The sequence below is a fragment of the Nannospalax galili genome, unplaced genomic scaffold (assembly GCF_000622305.1).
Source record: "Nannospalax galili isolate Female #2095 unplaced genomic scaffold, S.galili_v1.0 scaffold2280, whole genome shotgun sequence".
NCBI classification, from domain to species: Eukaryota; Metazoa; Chordata; class Mammalia; order Rodentia; family Spalacidae; genus Nannospalax; species Nannospalax galili.
In genome coordinates, this window is record NW_008346434.1 from 210131 (window position 1) to 227076 (window position 16946).

The 16946-nt window shown below is 41.0% G+C and overlaps 1 protein-coding gene across 5 annotated transcripts in view; it reads left to right on the forward strand.

Moving 5' to 3' along the window:
• Positions 1 to 16946, forward strand: part of Cdc14a (cell division cycle 14A) — a 190900-nt gene that overhangs the window by 84349 nt on the left and 89605 nt on the right. For all 5 annotated transcript variants that reach the window (XM_017800531.2, XM_017800530.2, XM_029568156.1 and 2 more), the window contains 2 exons: positions 9181 to 9247; positions 13013 to 13075. In XM_017800531.2, the coding sequence (XP_017656020.1) occupies positions 9181 to 9247; positions 13013 to 13075 (130 nt within the window). The remainder of the gene's footprint in view (positions 1 to 9180; positions 9248 to 13012; positions 13076 to 16946) is intronic.

A 16946-nucleotide genomic window follows, 5' to 3' on the forward strand; every position in this document is an offset into this window, starting at 1 on the left:
AGTCCTCCCATGTCCCCCCACCTTCCTCTCAGGTTCTTGTCTTCTTCTTTATTATTATTGTTATGTATACATGCATATATATATATAATATATATATATTATATATAATATATATATAATGCACCAAAAATTTAAAGTCATTCATGAGCCAATATTTTTCCCCCATGTACATAAACAGGAATTAATGAGTTTATTTAAAGAAATTGGTGCCAATACATTATCAAAGCAAATTTATGGACTTTTAAAATGTTATTCAGAAATATCATCCCCCAGTATCCCAACCATGGTACACTTGATTCAGAATCTTGGGAAAGAAACTGATAATTAAGTTGCTGTTTAGAAATGGTTCAGATCAAGCATTTAACTCTTTGGAATTAAATTAGACTAGATATACAACCTTATCAAGAGAAAAAAAAAGAAATTCTAAGGAAACCACCACTTTTTGAACCTCGTGCACCTCCTCCATCTAATTCTCAGTCTTCCAGTCATCCCCCTTTTCTTTGATTTATTTTTATGTGTATGAGTGTTTTGCCTGCATGTAAGTGCACCGTGTGTGCAGTGCCCATGGAAACCAGAAGAGGGCATCAGATCCCTTGAAACTGGAGTTACAGTGGTTGTTAGCAGCCATGTGGGTGCTAGCAGCCAGTGTTCTTAATTGCTGAGCCATCTCTCCCTCCCCTCATGTAGTTAAAAAAAAATAACTTTTTTTCAGGGCTCTTGGTGGTTAAGAGCACTGGCTGCTATTGTAGAGGACCTGGGTTTGATTCCCAGCACCCACATGGTGGCTAACTACCATCGTGACTCTCGTTTCAGGGGAACCAACACCCTCTTATGACCTCCTTGGGCATTGCACAACATGGGTGCACTTCTATCCATATAGGCAATACACATTCATACACCTAAAATAAAAATAATAAATATATATTTTAAACTTTTTTCTTTGAAAGATCAGTAGTTCCCAGCAACTAGAGGTGTCCAGGAAAACTTTTATGAACTCCTGGTGTGCCTATCATTTATTCATTCCTTCATTTGTTCAACATATACTGCATGGCTCTGTACATTGCATGGTACTATTCTCTGGGCACACAAAGAACACATTTTCTGTCTTTAAGAAGCTCACAGTTGGGGGCTGGAGAGTTGGCTCGGCGGTTAAGAGCACAGACTGCTGTTGCAGAGGGCCCGGGTTTGATTCCCAGCACCCACATGGTGGCTATGAACCGTCCTTAACTCCAATTCCAGGGGAATCTGAAGCCCTCTTCTGACCTCCGTGGCATTGCATGACACGGGTGCACTCACATACATGCAGGCAATACACTCATGCACATAAAAATAATAATAAAATATTTTTTTAAAAAAGAAGCTCACAGTCTTGTGATTGTAAGGATTGGGATTCAGTTCACTGCTTAGAAGAGTTCTTAGATAACTTTTAAGATCCTTTCCAACCTCTGCTTTCCAAATATTTTCATGTTTCCTAACTACTTACAATCCAGAAAATTTGCAGAGTCATTCACTCAAAGCACGTGTAGATCAGAGGCATTCCTGTATTTGTTAGTCCATTTGTCCTTTCCTTCCGGTGGGAAAAATGCAACATGTTCTCGTCTCCTCAGTCAGCTTTTGGGGCAATAAATTGAATGAATGAATGAATGAATGAATGAATGAATGAATGAATGAATGAATGAATGAATGAATGAATGAATGAATGAATGAATGAATGAATGAATGAATGAATGAATGAATGAATGAATGAATGAATGAATGAATGAATGAATGAATGAATGAATGAATGAATGAATGAAAAGCAAACCAGGAGTTAAGGAAAAAAATTGGGATCAATAACTTCAGCAAAAACTGCAAGAGTTTAGGTATTTTCATGCATTGTTATTATGACTGAACTCTAAAACTTCTTTGTAGCTTCTCTAAGGCATGAACGTTAAAGCCATGTACTTTATACCATGTGACAGAGGAAGAGGAAAGTATGTTTAGTTTCACTGCTTTTAGCTTTGTTCAGTCAACACTCTTTGGTAAAGAGAAAAGGAGAAAATAATAGTAAATGGGCAAAAGGTAATCGGAATAAATGCAAAGAAAACCATTCTTGCTACTGAGAAATAAGGCATTAGGCTACTTGAGTCAACAAAAAAAAGCTTCGTTATTCATTTTAAACATGTGCTTACAGACATTTTGTGTCCATGCTAAGGAGACACTGATGAACAATAAATGTATACATCGAATACTATTATAGAGATAGAGGCAGGGAATCAAAACAAGCATATCAGGATGTAATTTCAAATTGTAGTTAAGTCCAAGGACAAGGGACAGGAGCCTGGAGCCCTGATCTAGCCCGAGTAGGGATGGGGACCTCCATGGGAGCCATGGTCTTTGTGTTGAGCCATTGGAAGGATGAGGGGGACATCCTAGGCACACATCTGGCAAAGGTTCCAGGGAGACCCTGATGTGACTTGATTTGAATTCCACAAGGAAGGCTGCTCTAGGTGAACATCTAGTGAGGGGAGCTGGAGCTAGGAGGCTGAGAGACGTAAGGCCAGTCACTCAAGGGGCTGTAGTCCTGTGGAGGGTTTAAATTTCACCTTGAGGACAACTAGGATGCCAGTAAAGAGATGTGCTCTTCAAAGACACTGACTGCCATGAAGAACTGCTAAGAATGGCCATGGCAGGAGAGCTGGAGAGTATACTGTGTTCAGGACATCCAAGAGGATGCAGCCAGGATAAAGGGGCTGAAACACAGTGATGCAGGCAGGATGAAGGGGCTAGCTTGAGTGATGCTGAAAGTTGTATTTTACTTAGGAAGGACAGGCCAGAACAAGGTAATTGTTGCTGTTGGTTTGGGGGAAAGAATTTGTCTCATGTAGTTCAGATTGGCCTTGAAATCATTATATAGCTGAGGATGACTTTGAATTTCTGATCCTTCTGTTTCCACCTCTGAAGTGCTGGAATTGCAAGTGTGTCCCACCATGCCCACCTTTATGTGGTGCTGGGGATCGAACTCAGGGCCTTGTGCACGCTAGGTAAGCTTTCTATCAGCTGAGCTACATCCTGAGCCCAAGAAAATTTTCTTACACTGTGAATTTGAGGTACCCAAATATAGGTGGCTAGTCATACTATTTGAAAATATTTTTAGGGCTTTATTTTGGAGACAAGATATTGCTATATAGCCTAGATTGGTCTCAAACTTACTGCAAACCTCCTGCTTTAGCCTCCTGGGTACTGAAATTACAGGCATGTGTCACCACACCTGGCTGATACGCTGTTTTGGAGTTCTAACATGTTTGTGCTAGAGAGAGAATTTGAGACCCGTTGGATAAATGTAATTTATAGATTATCTAGGACAGTATTTGCTGATTGTGCTCCCTCCTGTCAGCAGCACCAGCTGAGTGTTTGTTAAAACTAAAAGGTCTCAGGCCTTACCTTAGACCTATTAATTCAGAAACTTGAGGTGGCATAGCAATCTGTGTTTAAGGAACTACCCAGGTGATGCTGTGTTGTGTGACACTGTACCCAGGGAGACATGAACAAACATGTAATCACCTCAGCAATGACACACCAAAATAAGGATACCACCAAAGTCCAACTTGATGAACCAATGGATTTTATTGGGGTTACTTATAGGAGCAGAAATGAGCCAAAGACAGCTGTATCACCCAAAGCCCATCCCAGCATGGGTGACAGCTCACAGAAGTCAGGAACCTGGAGCACAATGCACATGTTGTAGGCAGCTCAACAAGTCGGACAGCATTTCTTCTAGGCAGCTTAGCTTGTCTGAGAGCGTCACCCAGCAGCCCTTACTGCTTATATATGCTGGGGGAGGGAGGGCTAGTGTGTTTAGACACTTTCAGAGACCCCAAGAAACTTTTGAGTTATTTACTTCTTAAACTTGAGAGCTTCCTGGGGTTGGAGAGATGGCTCAGTGGTTAAGAGCACTTTACTGCTCTTATAGAGGACCCTAGCTCAGTTCCCAGCAATGAAGTTAGGAGGTTCACAGGTTCACAACCACCTAATTCTAGCTTCTTCTGCTGGCACCTGCACTTATGTGCACATTATCCCCACCCAAGCTAACTGTTACACAGAATTAAAGATAAATTTAGCCAGGCATGGTGGCACATGCCTTTAATCCCAGCACCCCAGGAGGCAGAGGCAGGTGGATCTCTGTGAGTTTGAGGCCAGCTGGTCTCCATACCGAATCCAGGCTAGCTGTGGCTACAAGGAGACCCTGTCTCAAAAATACCAAAAATAAATAAATTTTTTTAAAAAAGCTTCCCTGCATAATGGAACATTTTACCTTCCCTTAAAACATCTGGTGTCTTAACAAGCTTCCTCCCAAGATGGAAGGTTTTATCTTGTAGGAAGCTGCTACATAACATGTTGATGCATTTTCAAGTTTAGACGGAGGGTCTGCAATGCCTGGAGCTCAGGGCTGGCTTTTCACCTTGCAGATTTCACCTTTAAAGACTTCAAAGGATAACTTTGAAAAGGGTTTAGGGGAGTAATGTTGAGAGAAGTATAAACAAAATCCTAGGGAGCAGGGAAGAGAGTATTCAAAGGAGGGGGTTCCTTCTTGTTGGCTTATTGGTGAGTTGATGTTTGTGGAATGTTCCCTGGACTTAGAACAAGTAAATTTTGAGAGAGAAGTAGATGAGTGGTTGCCAGGGGGCTTGGGGAGCAGGAGGGAGAGGAACTGTGGCTGCAGATGAATAGAATTTCTGGGGGTGTGGTAAGAATGTTTGGAATGAATGGTGATGGGATTGTACAACACTGTGAGCCTACTAAAACCAAGCAGTTCTTTAGAGATTTTTTTTTTTAAAAAGATATGTCTGTACATGAAATCTGGTGGGGAGCTATAGAAGGGGTGCAGATAGGGGAGGGGGCCTAGATATGATAAAATATATTGTATGAAATTTGCAGAAATTCAATAAAACAATAAAATATGTTAATTTTATCTCTCTCTCTCTCTCTCTCTGTGTGTATGTGTGTGTGTATGTGTGTGTGTATCTGTGTTATAGGCATTTGTTAGCCACCATGTGGGTGCTGGGAACTAAAGTTGGATCCTGTATAAGAGCAGCAAGTGCTCTTAACCCCTGAGCCAGCTCTCCAGCTCTGAGATGTCTTGTTTCTAAGAGAGAATCAGCAAGAAAGTGGTAGCTAAATGGTAGCTAGAGGGAAACATGGAATTCAGAAAGTTCTGGATGACTCACTCTTTTTAAAAGATGGGAAAGAGCCTGGTGCTGTGGCGCACACCTTTGATCCCAGCACTTGGGATTCAGAGGCAGGTGGATCTCTGTGAGTTCGAGGCCAGCCTGGTCTACGTAGTGAGTTCCAGACCAGCTGGGGCTTTAGGGAGACCCTGACTTAAAAAGACCAAAAAAAAAAAAAGAAAGATGGGAAAGACTTGAAAATGTTTAACTTCTGTCCTGAAGGAGTGAGGAGAGACATGGAATAGAAAGAAAGCAGAGTGCTCGTAATGATGTAATTCAGAGCCAGAAGGGACCTTTTTTTGGGCATGGGCTCTTCCAACTCAAGTCTGCACCTTGTGTTGGGTAGGTGTCCTGATGCCTTCTAGGGGCATTTGTTCTGCTTACGAATGGTCCTCACTCTTCCATTGTACTTCAGGGTTGAGGACAATCAACGGGGAAGACTGATTTATAAAATGGGAGGTAACATTGCTTTTGTCAAGTAAGATCTTTCAACTTCTTTAATGAACTTTCAAATCTCAGTTGAGTCATTTCTTCCTCTTCTCACTTCCAGAAGGACCCAGTATGGCCAGTTCTCCAGCCTCTTGAGAATTTTTCCCATTAATTGTTTAGTAGTCCCCTCTGTTTTCTAATCTGTTTCCTAATAGTCATCTGTTTTCTAACTTTCAAGATTTTACCTTTTTTCCCTTGTCCTGTCTCTTATTTCTTCTGTCTTGCTTGATTTTGAAGAACACTTTTTAAAAAATTTTTGGTCTTTGTGAGACTGGGTCTCCCTGTAGCTCCAGCTGTCCTGGAACTCACTATATAGACCAGGCTGGCCTTGAACTCACAGAGATCCACCTGCCTCTGCCTCCCAAGTGCTGGGATTAAAAGTGTGTGCCACCACGTCTGACTGAAGAACACCTTTAACAGGAGTTAATGGGATTATGGGTAGATGTATGTATAGAATCTTTTACCTTTTCTGTTCCTCTGCCCCAAAGAATTTATAGCTTTTGTTTGTGTGTTTGCTTTGACCCTTCATTGTCCTATTTACTTTCTTGCTGTGTGCATGGCCAGATGCTCCTAGTAAGCCATTTTTCTCTTGCCCAGTTTGTGGGTAAGGTTTGGGATCCTGTTGTGGTTACCTGGCACACATGAGGATTTATTGAAGTCACCTGACACAGTAGGCTCTCAAGACTTACCTCCATTCCTCAGTTGGAGGATAGATTTGATTTTTCTTCCTTTATTCTATTTCAGTTTGTAAACTTCTATCTTTCCAGCCTGCAGTGACTGCATTGTGTCCCAGTGCTGTCCACGGGTTCTTAACTGTCCTCCTGAGTGCTGTATGCCTGCAGATTCACCAGGGCTCTCTTGTCAGTCACTGGTGACAGTGGGGCTGGAACATACTAGAAGTCCTGGCAGTCTCAACAGTGGCTCTTTCTGAGAAGTCATATTTGTAAATGTGTTTAGCTGAGTCTAGGGGTGGAGATATATTTGAGGTATAAGGACCTCTGGGTTTCTTGATTACTTTTTATGCTCCTTTTAAATACAAGGAAACTCTGTGTGTGTGTGTGTGTGTGTGTGTGTGTACATGTGTGTTCAGGTGCTTGTGCATGTGTGAGAGCGTATGTGTGGAGGCCAGAGGACAATCTCAGGTCTCCTTTCTCAAATACCATCCACTTTTTACAAAAAAAAAAAAAAAAAAAAAAGGGATGCTCACTGGTCTAGAACTCTTCAAATTGGCTAGGCTGATTGGCCAGCGAGCCCCAAGGATCCTGACTCCATCTGTAGCCTGTCTCTGCCTCCCCAGTGCAAGAATTCACAAGTGTGTTCTGCATCACAGGAGGCTTGGATCTCTCTCTCTCTCTCTCTCTCTCTCTCTCTCTCTCTCTCTCTCTGTCTGTCTCTGTCTCTCCATGCGTTCTTAGAATCCAACTCAGGTTTTTATATACAAGGCAAGCGTTTTATCAACCAAGCTAAATCCCCTGATAAGCTTTTTTTAAAATGAAAAAAAATCTAAAGCAGTAGTTTTTACACCCAGATTTGCAAAGAGAATTTAGAGTCAGTGAATTTGGATAAGAAAAACAAGGTATATTTTAATTTTCACTCACCTTCCAGTTTATAAGATATTATTTATACCCATTCCTTCTTGAAAATTATAGCAGTTACCAAATCTGTGCTAGATCTTGAGGATGGTAAGGGAATTGAACCCAGGAGCTTGTGCATGCCAGGCAAACACACAACACTGCCAGATCCTCTCATATCTCAGTTAAGAAGTATTTACTAAGGCATTATAAATTCTGCTTTTGTATTTTGGTAATGTTGTTCAAACAATTAAATTGTTTCTGTTTGTCTTATGTATTTTATTTTATATTTTAAAAATATATAATGATGGGGTTGGAGAGATGGCTCAGCGGTTAAGAGCACTGACTGTTCTTGCAGAGGACCCGGGTTCAAATCCCAGCACCCACATGGCAGCTAACAACTGTCTGTAACTCCGGTTCCATGGGATCCAGTACCTTCTTCTGACCTCCTCGGGAATTGCACAACATGGGTACGCTTAACACACATGCAGGCAATACACTTATACACATAAAATGAAAATAATAAATAAAGTGCATGGCCCAAAGATTCTGAACTCTTACCCTAAAGAGACAAGTATGTGCAGTGGAATGCATATTTCTGTAAACTAGTATTTCTTCTTAGATCTCTATCTACTTCTTTGGCACAGTTTTTAAAATCAGCTTCTTAATATATGGTGTGCATCTTTTCCAGAGAGCTGGAAAGTGAGCTGTTTCGTTTTCACTTGCACTGTGAGTTCAGGTGGTATTTAACGACAACATCACAAAAGCAATACAACCCCTTTTAAAACCAGACTCAGGGCCTGGAATAGCCCTTCCTGTTTACATGGGCTGATGGAGAGAGTGAGGACTTAAAAAACATTTCTGTTAAACTGCTGTTAGGTCTCTATTTTTATGTTTGGCTATTGGATGCTGAAAGTCAGTGGTGATGCAGTTGCATTTTAACTCATGGGCTCAAGTTCCCTTTGGTGTTTGGTGATAGAAAACTTTGTTTAATGTTAATTATGTGAAAGCCCTCAAAGGTTGTGTTCTTCCTGTGAAACATCCTCCTGACGCTGCCCTTGAGCCAACCTTGTTTTGAGCATTTGACTGTGCCAGGCTAGGTGCTGGACAGCTCTGTTTCTTGGGTCAGCAGCAGGGCCCCAGTTGAGGGATTGAGAGACTTGGGGTCAAGTTTCTTGTGTTAGGCACCTTGGAACATTGCTAGTGTTAAAGCTCCAGGGCCAGTTCTTGCTTAACTGACCTGAACTTGATACTTGAGTGTTGGGTTCCCTGAAGCAGATCTGCTAAATTGCTCTAAAAAAAGTCCCAGTCCCTCAATTTTCAGTGTAATAGATCTAATTTTTTTTTCAATTTTAAAGTTTTATTTATTATTTTTAGTTCCTATTCTTTTTGAGAGCATTTTGATGGTGTGTTAGGGGTTTTTATGAATCCTAGTGACTCTGAGGATATTGTTGGAAATGCTGACTGTATTTTACTTTTTTTTTAAAAGCAGGGGAGAGATGGCGTTTACACGCAAAACAACTGCTGGGGCTGCATATGCAGCCCCTTCCCTCTTGTCTTTTTATGATTGGGGTCACCATGTTCCTGATAGGAGGTTGTTCCCCTGCTAGAATACTCATGTAGTGATGACTGTTTTATTTAGTCAAACTGCCCAGTTCACCGTTGTTAAGAGCAGTCAGGAACTGGGTGTTCTGTGACACAGCCTGCAATCCCAGCACTTGGGAAACAGAAGCAGGACTATCACTACAAATTTGAGGCCGGCAATTTCAGAAGTTCTTCTAGTAGGTTCTGCTTACCTAAGCTTACCACCCTGACAGCGATGAAACCCAGCCAGCGTGTCCAACTGACTTAATCTTTTATTATTTGAAAATTTGGATGCAAGTTTTTAATGTTACATTTATTTGTGTTCGTAGGGATGCTTCCTTTGGAAATTGCACTTACAATCTCACCATCCTTGACTGCTTACAAGGAATCAGAAAGGTAACGACATCACTCTTTTGCTGTTGTTGGTCCAATAATTGGAAAAGGAATAACTCTTTTCTGTTCTTGGAAAGAGCTGGAAGCTTAGGGGCAGAAAGCGTTTCATTTTTCTGAATGATGGCTTGATTTGTAAGATATAATCAGTTCTCAGTTTCAGTGGGTTATTTCATTTTTAAATTTAATTTAAAAATTCTTTGACAATTTCATGCATGTATATAATGTATTTTGTTATCCCCCCATTACTCTCTCTCATCCTCCTTCCTCTGTGGGTTCCTTATTCACGAATTCCCTCAACCTCAGATTGAAAATATTTGGAAGTGGGGAATGTGCCTCTGTATTGAGCACATACAGGACCCCTCCTTATCATTAGTCACAAACAACATGGTATATCAGGTATTTACAATCTGTCAGGCATTAGAAGTATTCTAGAGGTAACATAAAGCCTACAGGAGAATGTACATAGGTAACTTGGAAATACTATGCCATTTAATTTAATACCTAGGGCTTGTGCATCTGTAGTTATTGATATCTGGGAGGTTCCTGGAACCAGTCACTTGACTACTACAGGACCCCTGTATTCAGTCAGGCCACTGGGGCAGGAAAGTGGAAGAAGAATTGGGTAGTTGGGCAGGGAAGTGGAAGAGACTCCCTTTCTCACTTCAGCTATTTGTGTCCTGGGGCAAATTACCACTTTAGCTGATGACCCCCCCCCCCAATGCTTTTTCACCCATTTCTCTTCATTATCAAGCTAGATCTTAGTGTGGGAGGGACGGGAAGTTATCTAAGCCACTGCTCTCAGTCAGTTGGCCTTGCACCAGATGGAACTGAATCCTAAATTCTGGGGGTGGGACCCTGTGGTGTGTGCTTGTACAATACCTCTGGGTGATTTGATGCACTGTAAAGTTAGTTAATTAGGCATAGTTATTTAGTTATGGAAAAGTTAAACGACTTGGAACATGTTTAATTACAAGCTGAGAAGCCATGCAAACTAGACCATGGATTCTATAGAAGGCTCAGAGTATACAGTTACATGGTGAACACACAGCTGTGATTTGTCAGAAATGTGTGCGTTACATAAAGACCCATTCAGCTATGAATTTAGTATCAGTAGTGATTCTGGCTGGTGTGATATAAAATGGGCTTTGTTTTGAAAAAAGTCAGTATAAATGTGATATTTATGTGTGTCTGTTTCTGATTTTGCTATTTCATTCTTAAATGATTTTAAACTTTCAAAAACCTTAAAAGTTTTCTTTTTTGTTGTTGTTTGTTTGTTTAAATAAAACTAGGGAGATGTTCTCCCCTTTCCCCTACTGCAAACAGTATAGCCAAAGTACACTTCCATGAATGGTAGTCTAGAGCTCTTATAAGGAAGTTACACACATAACCCATAATTACAGCATTTATAGCATGTGCTGGGGGGGTATTTATTATATGGTTGTTATTACTTTGTCTCTCTGTTCATCTGATAGAGGCTGTTTCTTTTACAATGCTTATGAGATTCACAGTTTCCACTGGAAAATCTCTGCTCATTGTTACGGTAATGGCATCTCAATATAGAGATTTATGACATCCTTCCTTGCCATACCGGAAAGGTGTGACTTTAGTCATGAATAAAGGCTTTTCTAAAACATATTTTTCTTCATGTTGGAGTGCCCTCAAGTACAGATGAGATTTAAAGGATCTGATATGTTACTTAATATCTTTTCCTGAGACCTGTTGGCTCCCTGACTTAAGGTGACATATGCTGGGCTATTTTTGTGGCACTGAGTGCATATCCTTATGGCACTGTATACAGAACATGCCCACATTTTTGCTTTCAGGGGAGGATAGTTTTCTGACTTTGATGTATTGCCATTGTCACCACACAATGTTTGTGGTTATATGAGCACACAGAGACAGTTTAAAGATAGAGGGGAAAAGTAGACTGTTTAGAGTATTATTTTTCTCACTGTTTTCTCTGGAAAAGGATGTAAGGTTGAACTAAGTTACTTTGTAAAAGGTGAAACAATTTGAAGAATGTGTTCTATGGGGCTGGAGAGATGGTTCAGCAGCTGAGAGCACTGGCTGCTCTTGCAGCAGATCTGGGTTCCATTCCCAGCGCCCACATGGGGCCTAACAAGCATCTATAACTCCAGTTCCAGGGGATCCGATGCCCTCTTCTGATCTACACAAGCATTGCACCCATGTGGTGCACGTACATGCAGGCGAAACACTCATACATATAATTTTTTTTTATTTAAAGATTTTATTATTTTTATTTTATGTGTATGAGTGTATTGCTTGCATGTGAGAGGATGCATCCGTGCCATGCAATGCCTGTGGAGGTCAGAAGAGGGCGTCGGATCCCCTGGAAGTGGAGTTACAAATGGCTGTTAGCTACAATATGGGTGCTGGGTATTGAACCCAGGTCCTCTGTAAGAGCAGCCAGTGCTCTTAACCACTGAGCCATCTCTCCAGCTCCATATTTTTTTTTTTAAGAATGGGTTCCGTTTATTTTGTAGGAATTGTCTAGCTGGTCAGTATTGTCAGAGTTTAGCACTCTTAAGAATCACCTGGGAAAGCATGTTGAAAATGCTGATGCTAGGGCTGGGGATGAGCCTCTGGGGTTGGTAAAGGGCTTGCCTAGCATATGTGATGGCCTTGGTTTGAACCCCAGCACCACATAAATTGGGTGTGATGGTGCAGGCCTGTAGTTGAGTACTCAGGAGGTAGAGGCAGGATGATCAGAAATTTAGGTTGTCATTAGCTACATAGCTAGTTCAAGGCCAGCCTGGGCTACATGAGACCCTGTTTCATATAATCAGTAAGTAAATAAGTAAGAAAGTAAGTAAGTAAGTAAGTAAATAAGTAACTACATAAATAAATAAATATCTAAAATGTTAGTCTTGTGCCCTAGACCCAGAGAATCTGATTTAATAGCTCTGGGATGAGGCCTAGGAATTTGTTTTGTAAGTTAACTTAGTGTTTCCAGTGTAGAGGGTCTGAGTTCTATATTTTGAAGCAAACATGAGCTTGGCATGCTTGTTTCCTTTTCTATTTTAAATGACTTATAAATGTACCTATCATTTTTATATTCTGTTGTAATTTGTAATCCTGGTTTATAGAAAAATACTCTTTTCTTCTTGAAAATATTAGATATGAAGAAGATAGATAAGTGTTAAAAGTTTTGTCATTGTTACAAAGAAGAGTATGAAGTTTTTATCTGTGTTATTAAAAAATAAATCAGTTCTTTCTCCTAAATTGTAAATGAAGATGGGTACCCTTATACTATGAAACAAATTCTTTAAAGTAAAGTTTAAATAATTAGAGCCTACTAAATAAAAGTTCCCCTTTTGGTAAATATTTCATTGTGATAACAGGAAAGCATTTTTTTCCTAGAATATTTTATTTTTCTTCTGTCTGAGACTGTGATACGTTCTGTAAAATGTATCATAAAACCCAGTAGGTTTTAACTATGAATTTGCTAGTATGTTCCATTTTACATACGTTATTAGCTTTGCATATAAAACTGGTATAAATTAGAATAGAGGCATCCTTTATGTGATATATTTTCACACTACCCTGTGTACTTAGATCCAGTCCTAAAATGGTATTAAAGCAAAGTTTCCAATGTTAGAAAGTGATTTCTAGAGATGCCTTAAAAAATCCAGAGGGTTAAGCTCTTGTATTGGGATTAGTGGGAACCAGTCTCATTAGGAATCCCAGAAATGATGAGTAGATTTTAATCAATGTAGTACGAAGGAACTAATCCAATTCTGCTCTTAGGGATTGCAACATGGATTTTTTGACTTTGAGACATTTGATGTGGATGAATATGAACATTATGAGGTTTGTACATTTAATTTTTTGCAGAACATAATTTTATGTTGATTTTAAAATTAAAAAAAATCTGATACTCAATATTGCCTGCTAAATAAAAAACTTTGTGGGTTTAAAAAATAGTAGTCAGCTTTGGTTATTATGTTTCAACCAGGAATCACCAAAATTTTAACTTAGGAAAAAACCATTCTGTATTTATATTCTCTGATCAAACTTTTATTGACTGTCTCTTTTTACCTTTAGATAATTTTGAAGTGTAGTTTGGTAGTGAAATTCTAGGTTACTTTTATTTTTAAAGTAAAATTGTATTTAAGATGAAATTGTAATACTTTTGATGGTATGCACTGTATTTTCAGGTATTTGGTGTGTGCTCGTGGTTCCAAGAGTTGGTCAATTTTTTCCTCATGCCTGACTAGTGATGTAAACACAGTGCTTAGTGGTGCCTGCTTAGTGACACAGACGTAGTGTTTAGTGGTGGCTTCCCATTGATGTAGACGTAGTGTTTAGCGGTGGCTGTACTTTCTGGGTTGTGCTGCACGGAGGTGTTGAATACTTTCAAGGAGAGACCAGAAGCAGTTAATGTTTTCTGGGAGCTGAGGAGCCTGTTGGAATGTGAGGAGGCCCAACATTCCTAGGACATAAACTCATCTGTTGGGTTTCCTCCAGGGGAGTCACCAAACTTATCACTATCTCTCGAATGTGAAACAGCCCTTCCAGATTGGGCTGGAGTCCAGAGTATGTGTGCTTGAATATCCCACGTACATGGAAAATGTGCTGAGTGTCTGAAGAGAAACTGTTTGTCTTTCAGTTGCACTCCTCTGTGTTAATGGTGGGCCATCCTACTCACCACCCCAGGCTCAACACTGGAAACAGCCTTTTCATTCCTCCCAGTCTAGTGAGTGTTGCTGGTGCCTGAGAATGCGTTCTGCCTCTTGCCCTTCGCGGCCACGTTGTTGACTCAGGCCTCAGATCTGCACTGTTAGGGTCTCTCTCCCCCTGAGGCTGGCCCTTCCCACAGGCCTGGTTGGTAGGTCCTAAAATGGCATTGTATCCTTGTTCAGTTCTTGGCCCCAAACCGAGATGAGGAGGGACTCCATGTCCGGCTTTCTGGGCTGTGCATGGCCTCCCTCTGCAACTTCACTGCCTGAGTCTTCTGTACCACTTGTGTCCCAGCCCTTCCCAGATGCTTGCTTGCCATTCTGAAACGTGTCTGCCCTGGGTGAACTTGCGCCCCATCTCTCCCAATTCTCCCCACCTTCAATTCGAAGTCTTCACCCACCAGATCTCCTCTCTGGAGGCCTCTGCCTATTCAATTTCATGTTTTGCAGTTTGTGCTTCCCATTTTTCCTACATCGTGGCATTCACATACAACTTTAATTTCTTTACTAGAGTTCAAATTCTCTCTAGATGGGGCATAGCTTAGGGGAAAAACATACTCTGTGTTTTTAGATAGAAAGTCTTAAATTCATAAAATTGTTACTTCCAAAATTAATAACTTCAGTACAATTTATTAGAAATTACCAGATTGTCTTTTAAGTTATAAAAACATAGGGCTTAGAGAGATGGCCCAATATTTAAAGCACTTCTTGTTCTTGCCGAGGACAGGAGTTCAGGTTTCAACACACATATATGGGAGCTCACAACCATCTGTGACTCTCTTCCAGGGTATCTGACACCGTCTTCCAGCCTCTGAGGGCTCCCACATACATGTGCATGTACACACACAGACATACACACATAAATTTAAAAATGAAAAATACATCTTAGAAAGTAAACTGCACCGGGCATGGTGGCGCACGCCTTTAATCCCAGCACTCAGGAGGCAGAGGCAGGCGGATTTCTGTGAGTTCAAGGCCAGCCTGGTCTACATAGTGAGTTCAGGCCAGCTGGGGCTACAGGGAGACCCTGACTTAAAAAGACAAAAAACCCCAAAAAAAGTGAACTGCAAGAGCATTTGTGCATGCACATGTATGTTTGTTCCTGTGTGTGTGTGTGTGTTAGAAGAATCTTTTCCCCTTTAAAAAAAAAAAAGAAGGGAAGAAAAGAAACCACAGAAAATTATAAAGGGCAGTATATTTTCAAGGGATAAGATTGGATAAAACAATGATATGTCATAAAATGCTATATCGTTAGTTAAAAAGTGAATTGAGCTATATTGTTTATCTTGGAATGATTTCTGCAACGTAGTGTAAAAAAGACACAGTAGAGTGCTTATAGTATAATGCCTTTTTTTTTTGTCTTTTTGAAGCAGGGTCTCCCTATAGCCCCAGCTGCCCTGGAACTCACTATGGAGACCAGGCTGGCCTTGAACTCACAGAGATCTGCCTGCCTCTGCCTCCCAAGTGCTGGGACTACAGGCGTGCACCACCACACCCGGCTAGTATAATGCCTCTTTTAAGAGTAATACCAAGATTCTCCCATCCCTACGTGTGTGTAGTAAGCAAATAGCTGTAGCATAGAGCTGAGGTGATTTTCTTTGAGGCTAATGAAGCATCTGTTTTATAGACCTCCCATATGCATGGGTATCTTTTTTTATTTGGCAGGGTCTCCCTAGCCCCTCCCTAGGTCCAAGGCATGCGCCACCATGCCCGGCAATGCATGGGTATCTTTTAAGGTGCTATTCACACCTAATTTTGTGTGAATTTCCAAATAAGATAAGTTGCAGGTGCCCCTTAAAGTCCCAAACCCAAACCCTGGATCTCTGCCCCATGTATGTGCTCATGGAGGAAAATATGTGGCCAATTTCGAAGGCCATTTCAGTTACAAGAGCAATACAGGAGTGGGCTAGATAATGAAAGTAAGGCACAAACAATATCATATACATAAAATGAGTTGATGTTCCCTCTCCACACACCCATGGTGATGTTGAGACTTAGTTAAAACAGCTATTGAAAAACCTTAAATAGCTAGCAAAACTTTATTCCCACAAACCAAGGAAGCCAGCAAACATCTGTAAGAATGTAGTCCTGCCTTCACCTGAATTAGTAACACCCCAGGCACTGGGTGGAGTACCCGGCTTCGGTGAACCTTTAAGGTTTCTGTCAAACATCGTCCTTTTTGCACATGGAACATCCTTTCTACCACAGGGCTTATCAAGTAGAAAAATCACAAAGGGAAGTGTGCTTGGCATATGGTAGACATTTCCTAAGTGTTTGCTTAGTGAATAAATGAATAAAGGACCATCTTTGCCATGGCCTGCCACCCAGCAATGTCTTTCTCTTGTTTGTCCTGCTCCAGGGAGCTGACACTGGTAAACTGGGGAATGAGCTGACTTTGAGCACTTTATTTCCTCCAGCGGAGCCAGTATTTGAGTGAAGGTGTTGCTGTTTTCAGAGTAAAGTCTTGTTGACAGCGATTGTGAAATGTGCTTTAGACGATTTGGGGATATTCAGGATGAGTCTTTTCAAAGGCGCTTATTTACTAAAGTACATTTAATATATCATATGGCTCAAGAAAGTCAGGCACTTGGGAAGTGAAACACGAAGACTGCCATAAATTCCAAGGCTGGCCTGGGTTACCGAGAGAGGCCCTGTCTCCACAGAAAAACAAAACAAAGCACAACACAACACAACACAACACAGCACAGCATAACAAAGCAAAAATACCACACCACAACACAAAACAAAGCAAAAGCCAAACCAGGCATGGCGGTGCACGCCTTTAATCCCAGCACTGGAGAGGCAGAGGCAGGGGGATCTGAAACTGAGGCCAGCCTGGTCTACAGGAGGACCCTTTCTCAAGAAACTAAACTGGGGCTGGAGAGACAGCTCAGCAGTTAAGAGCACTGGCTGCTCTTGCAAAGGACCCAGGTTCAGTTCTCAGCACCCACTTGATGGATAACCACCATTAATAATTCCAGTTCCAGGGGAATCTGACGCTC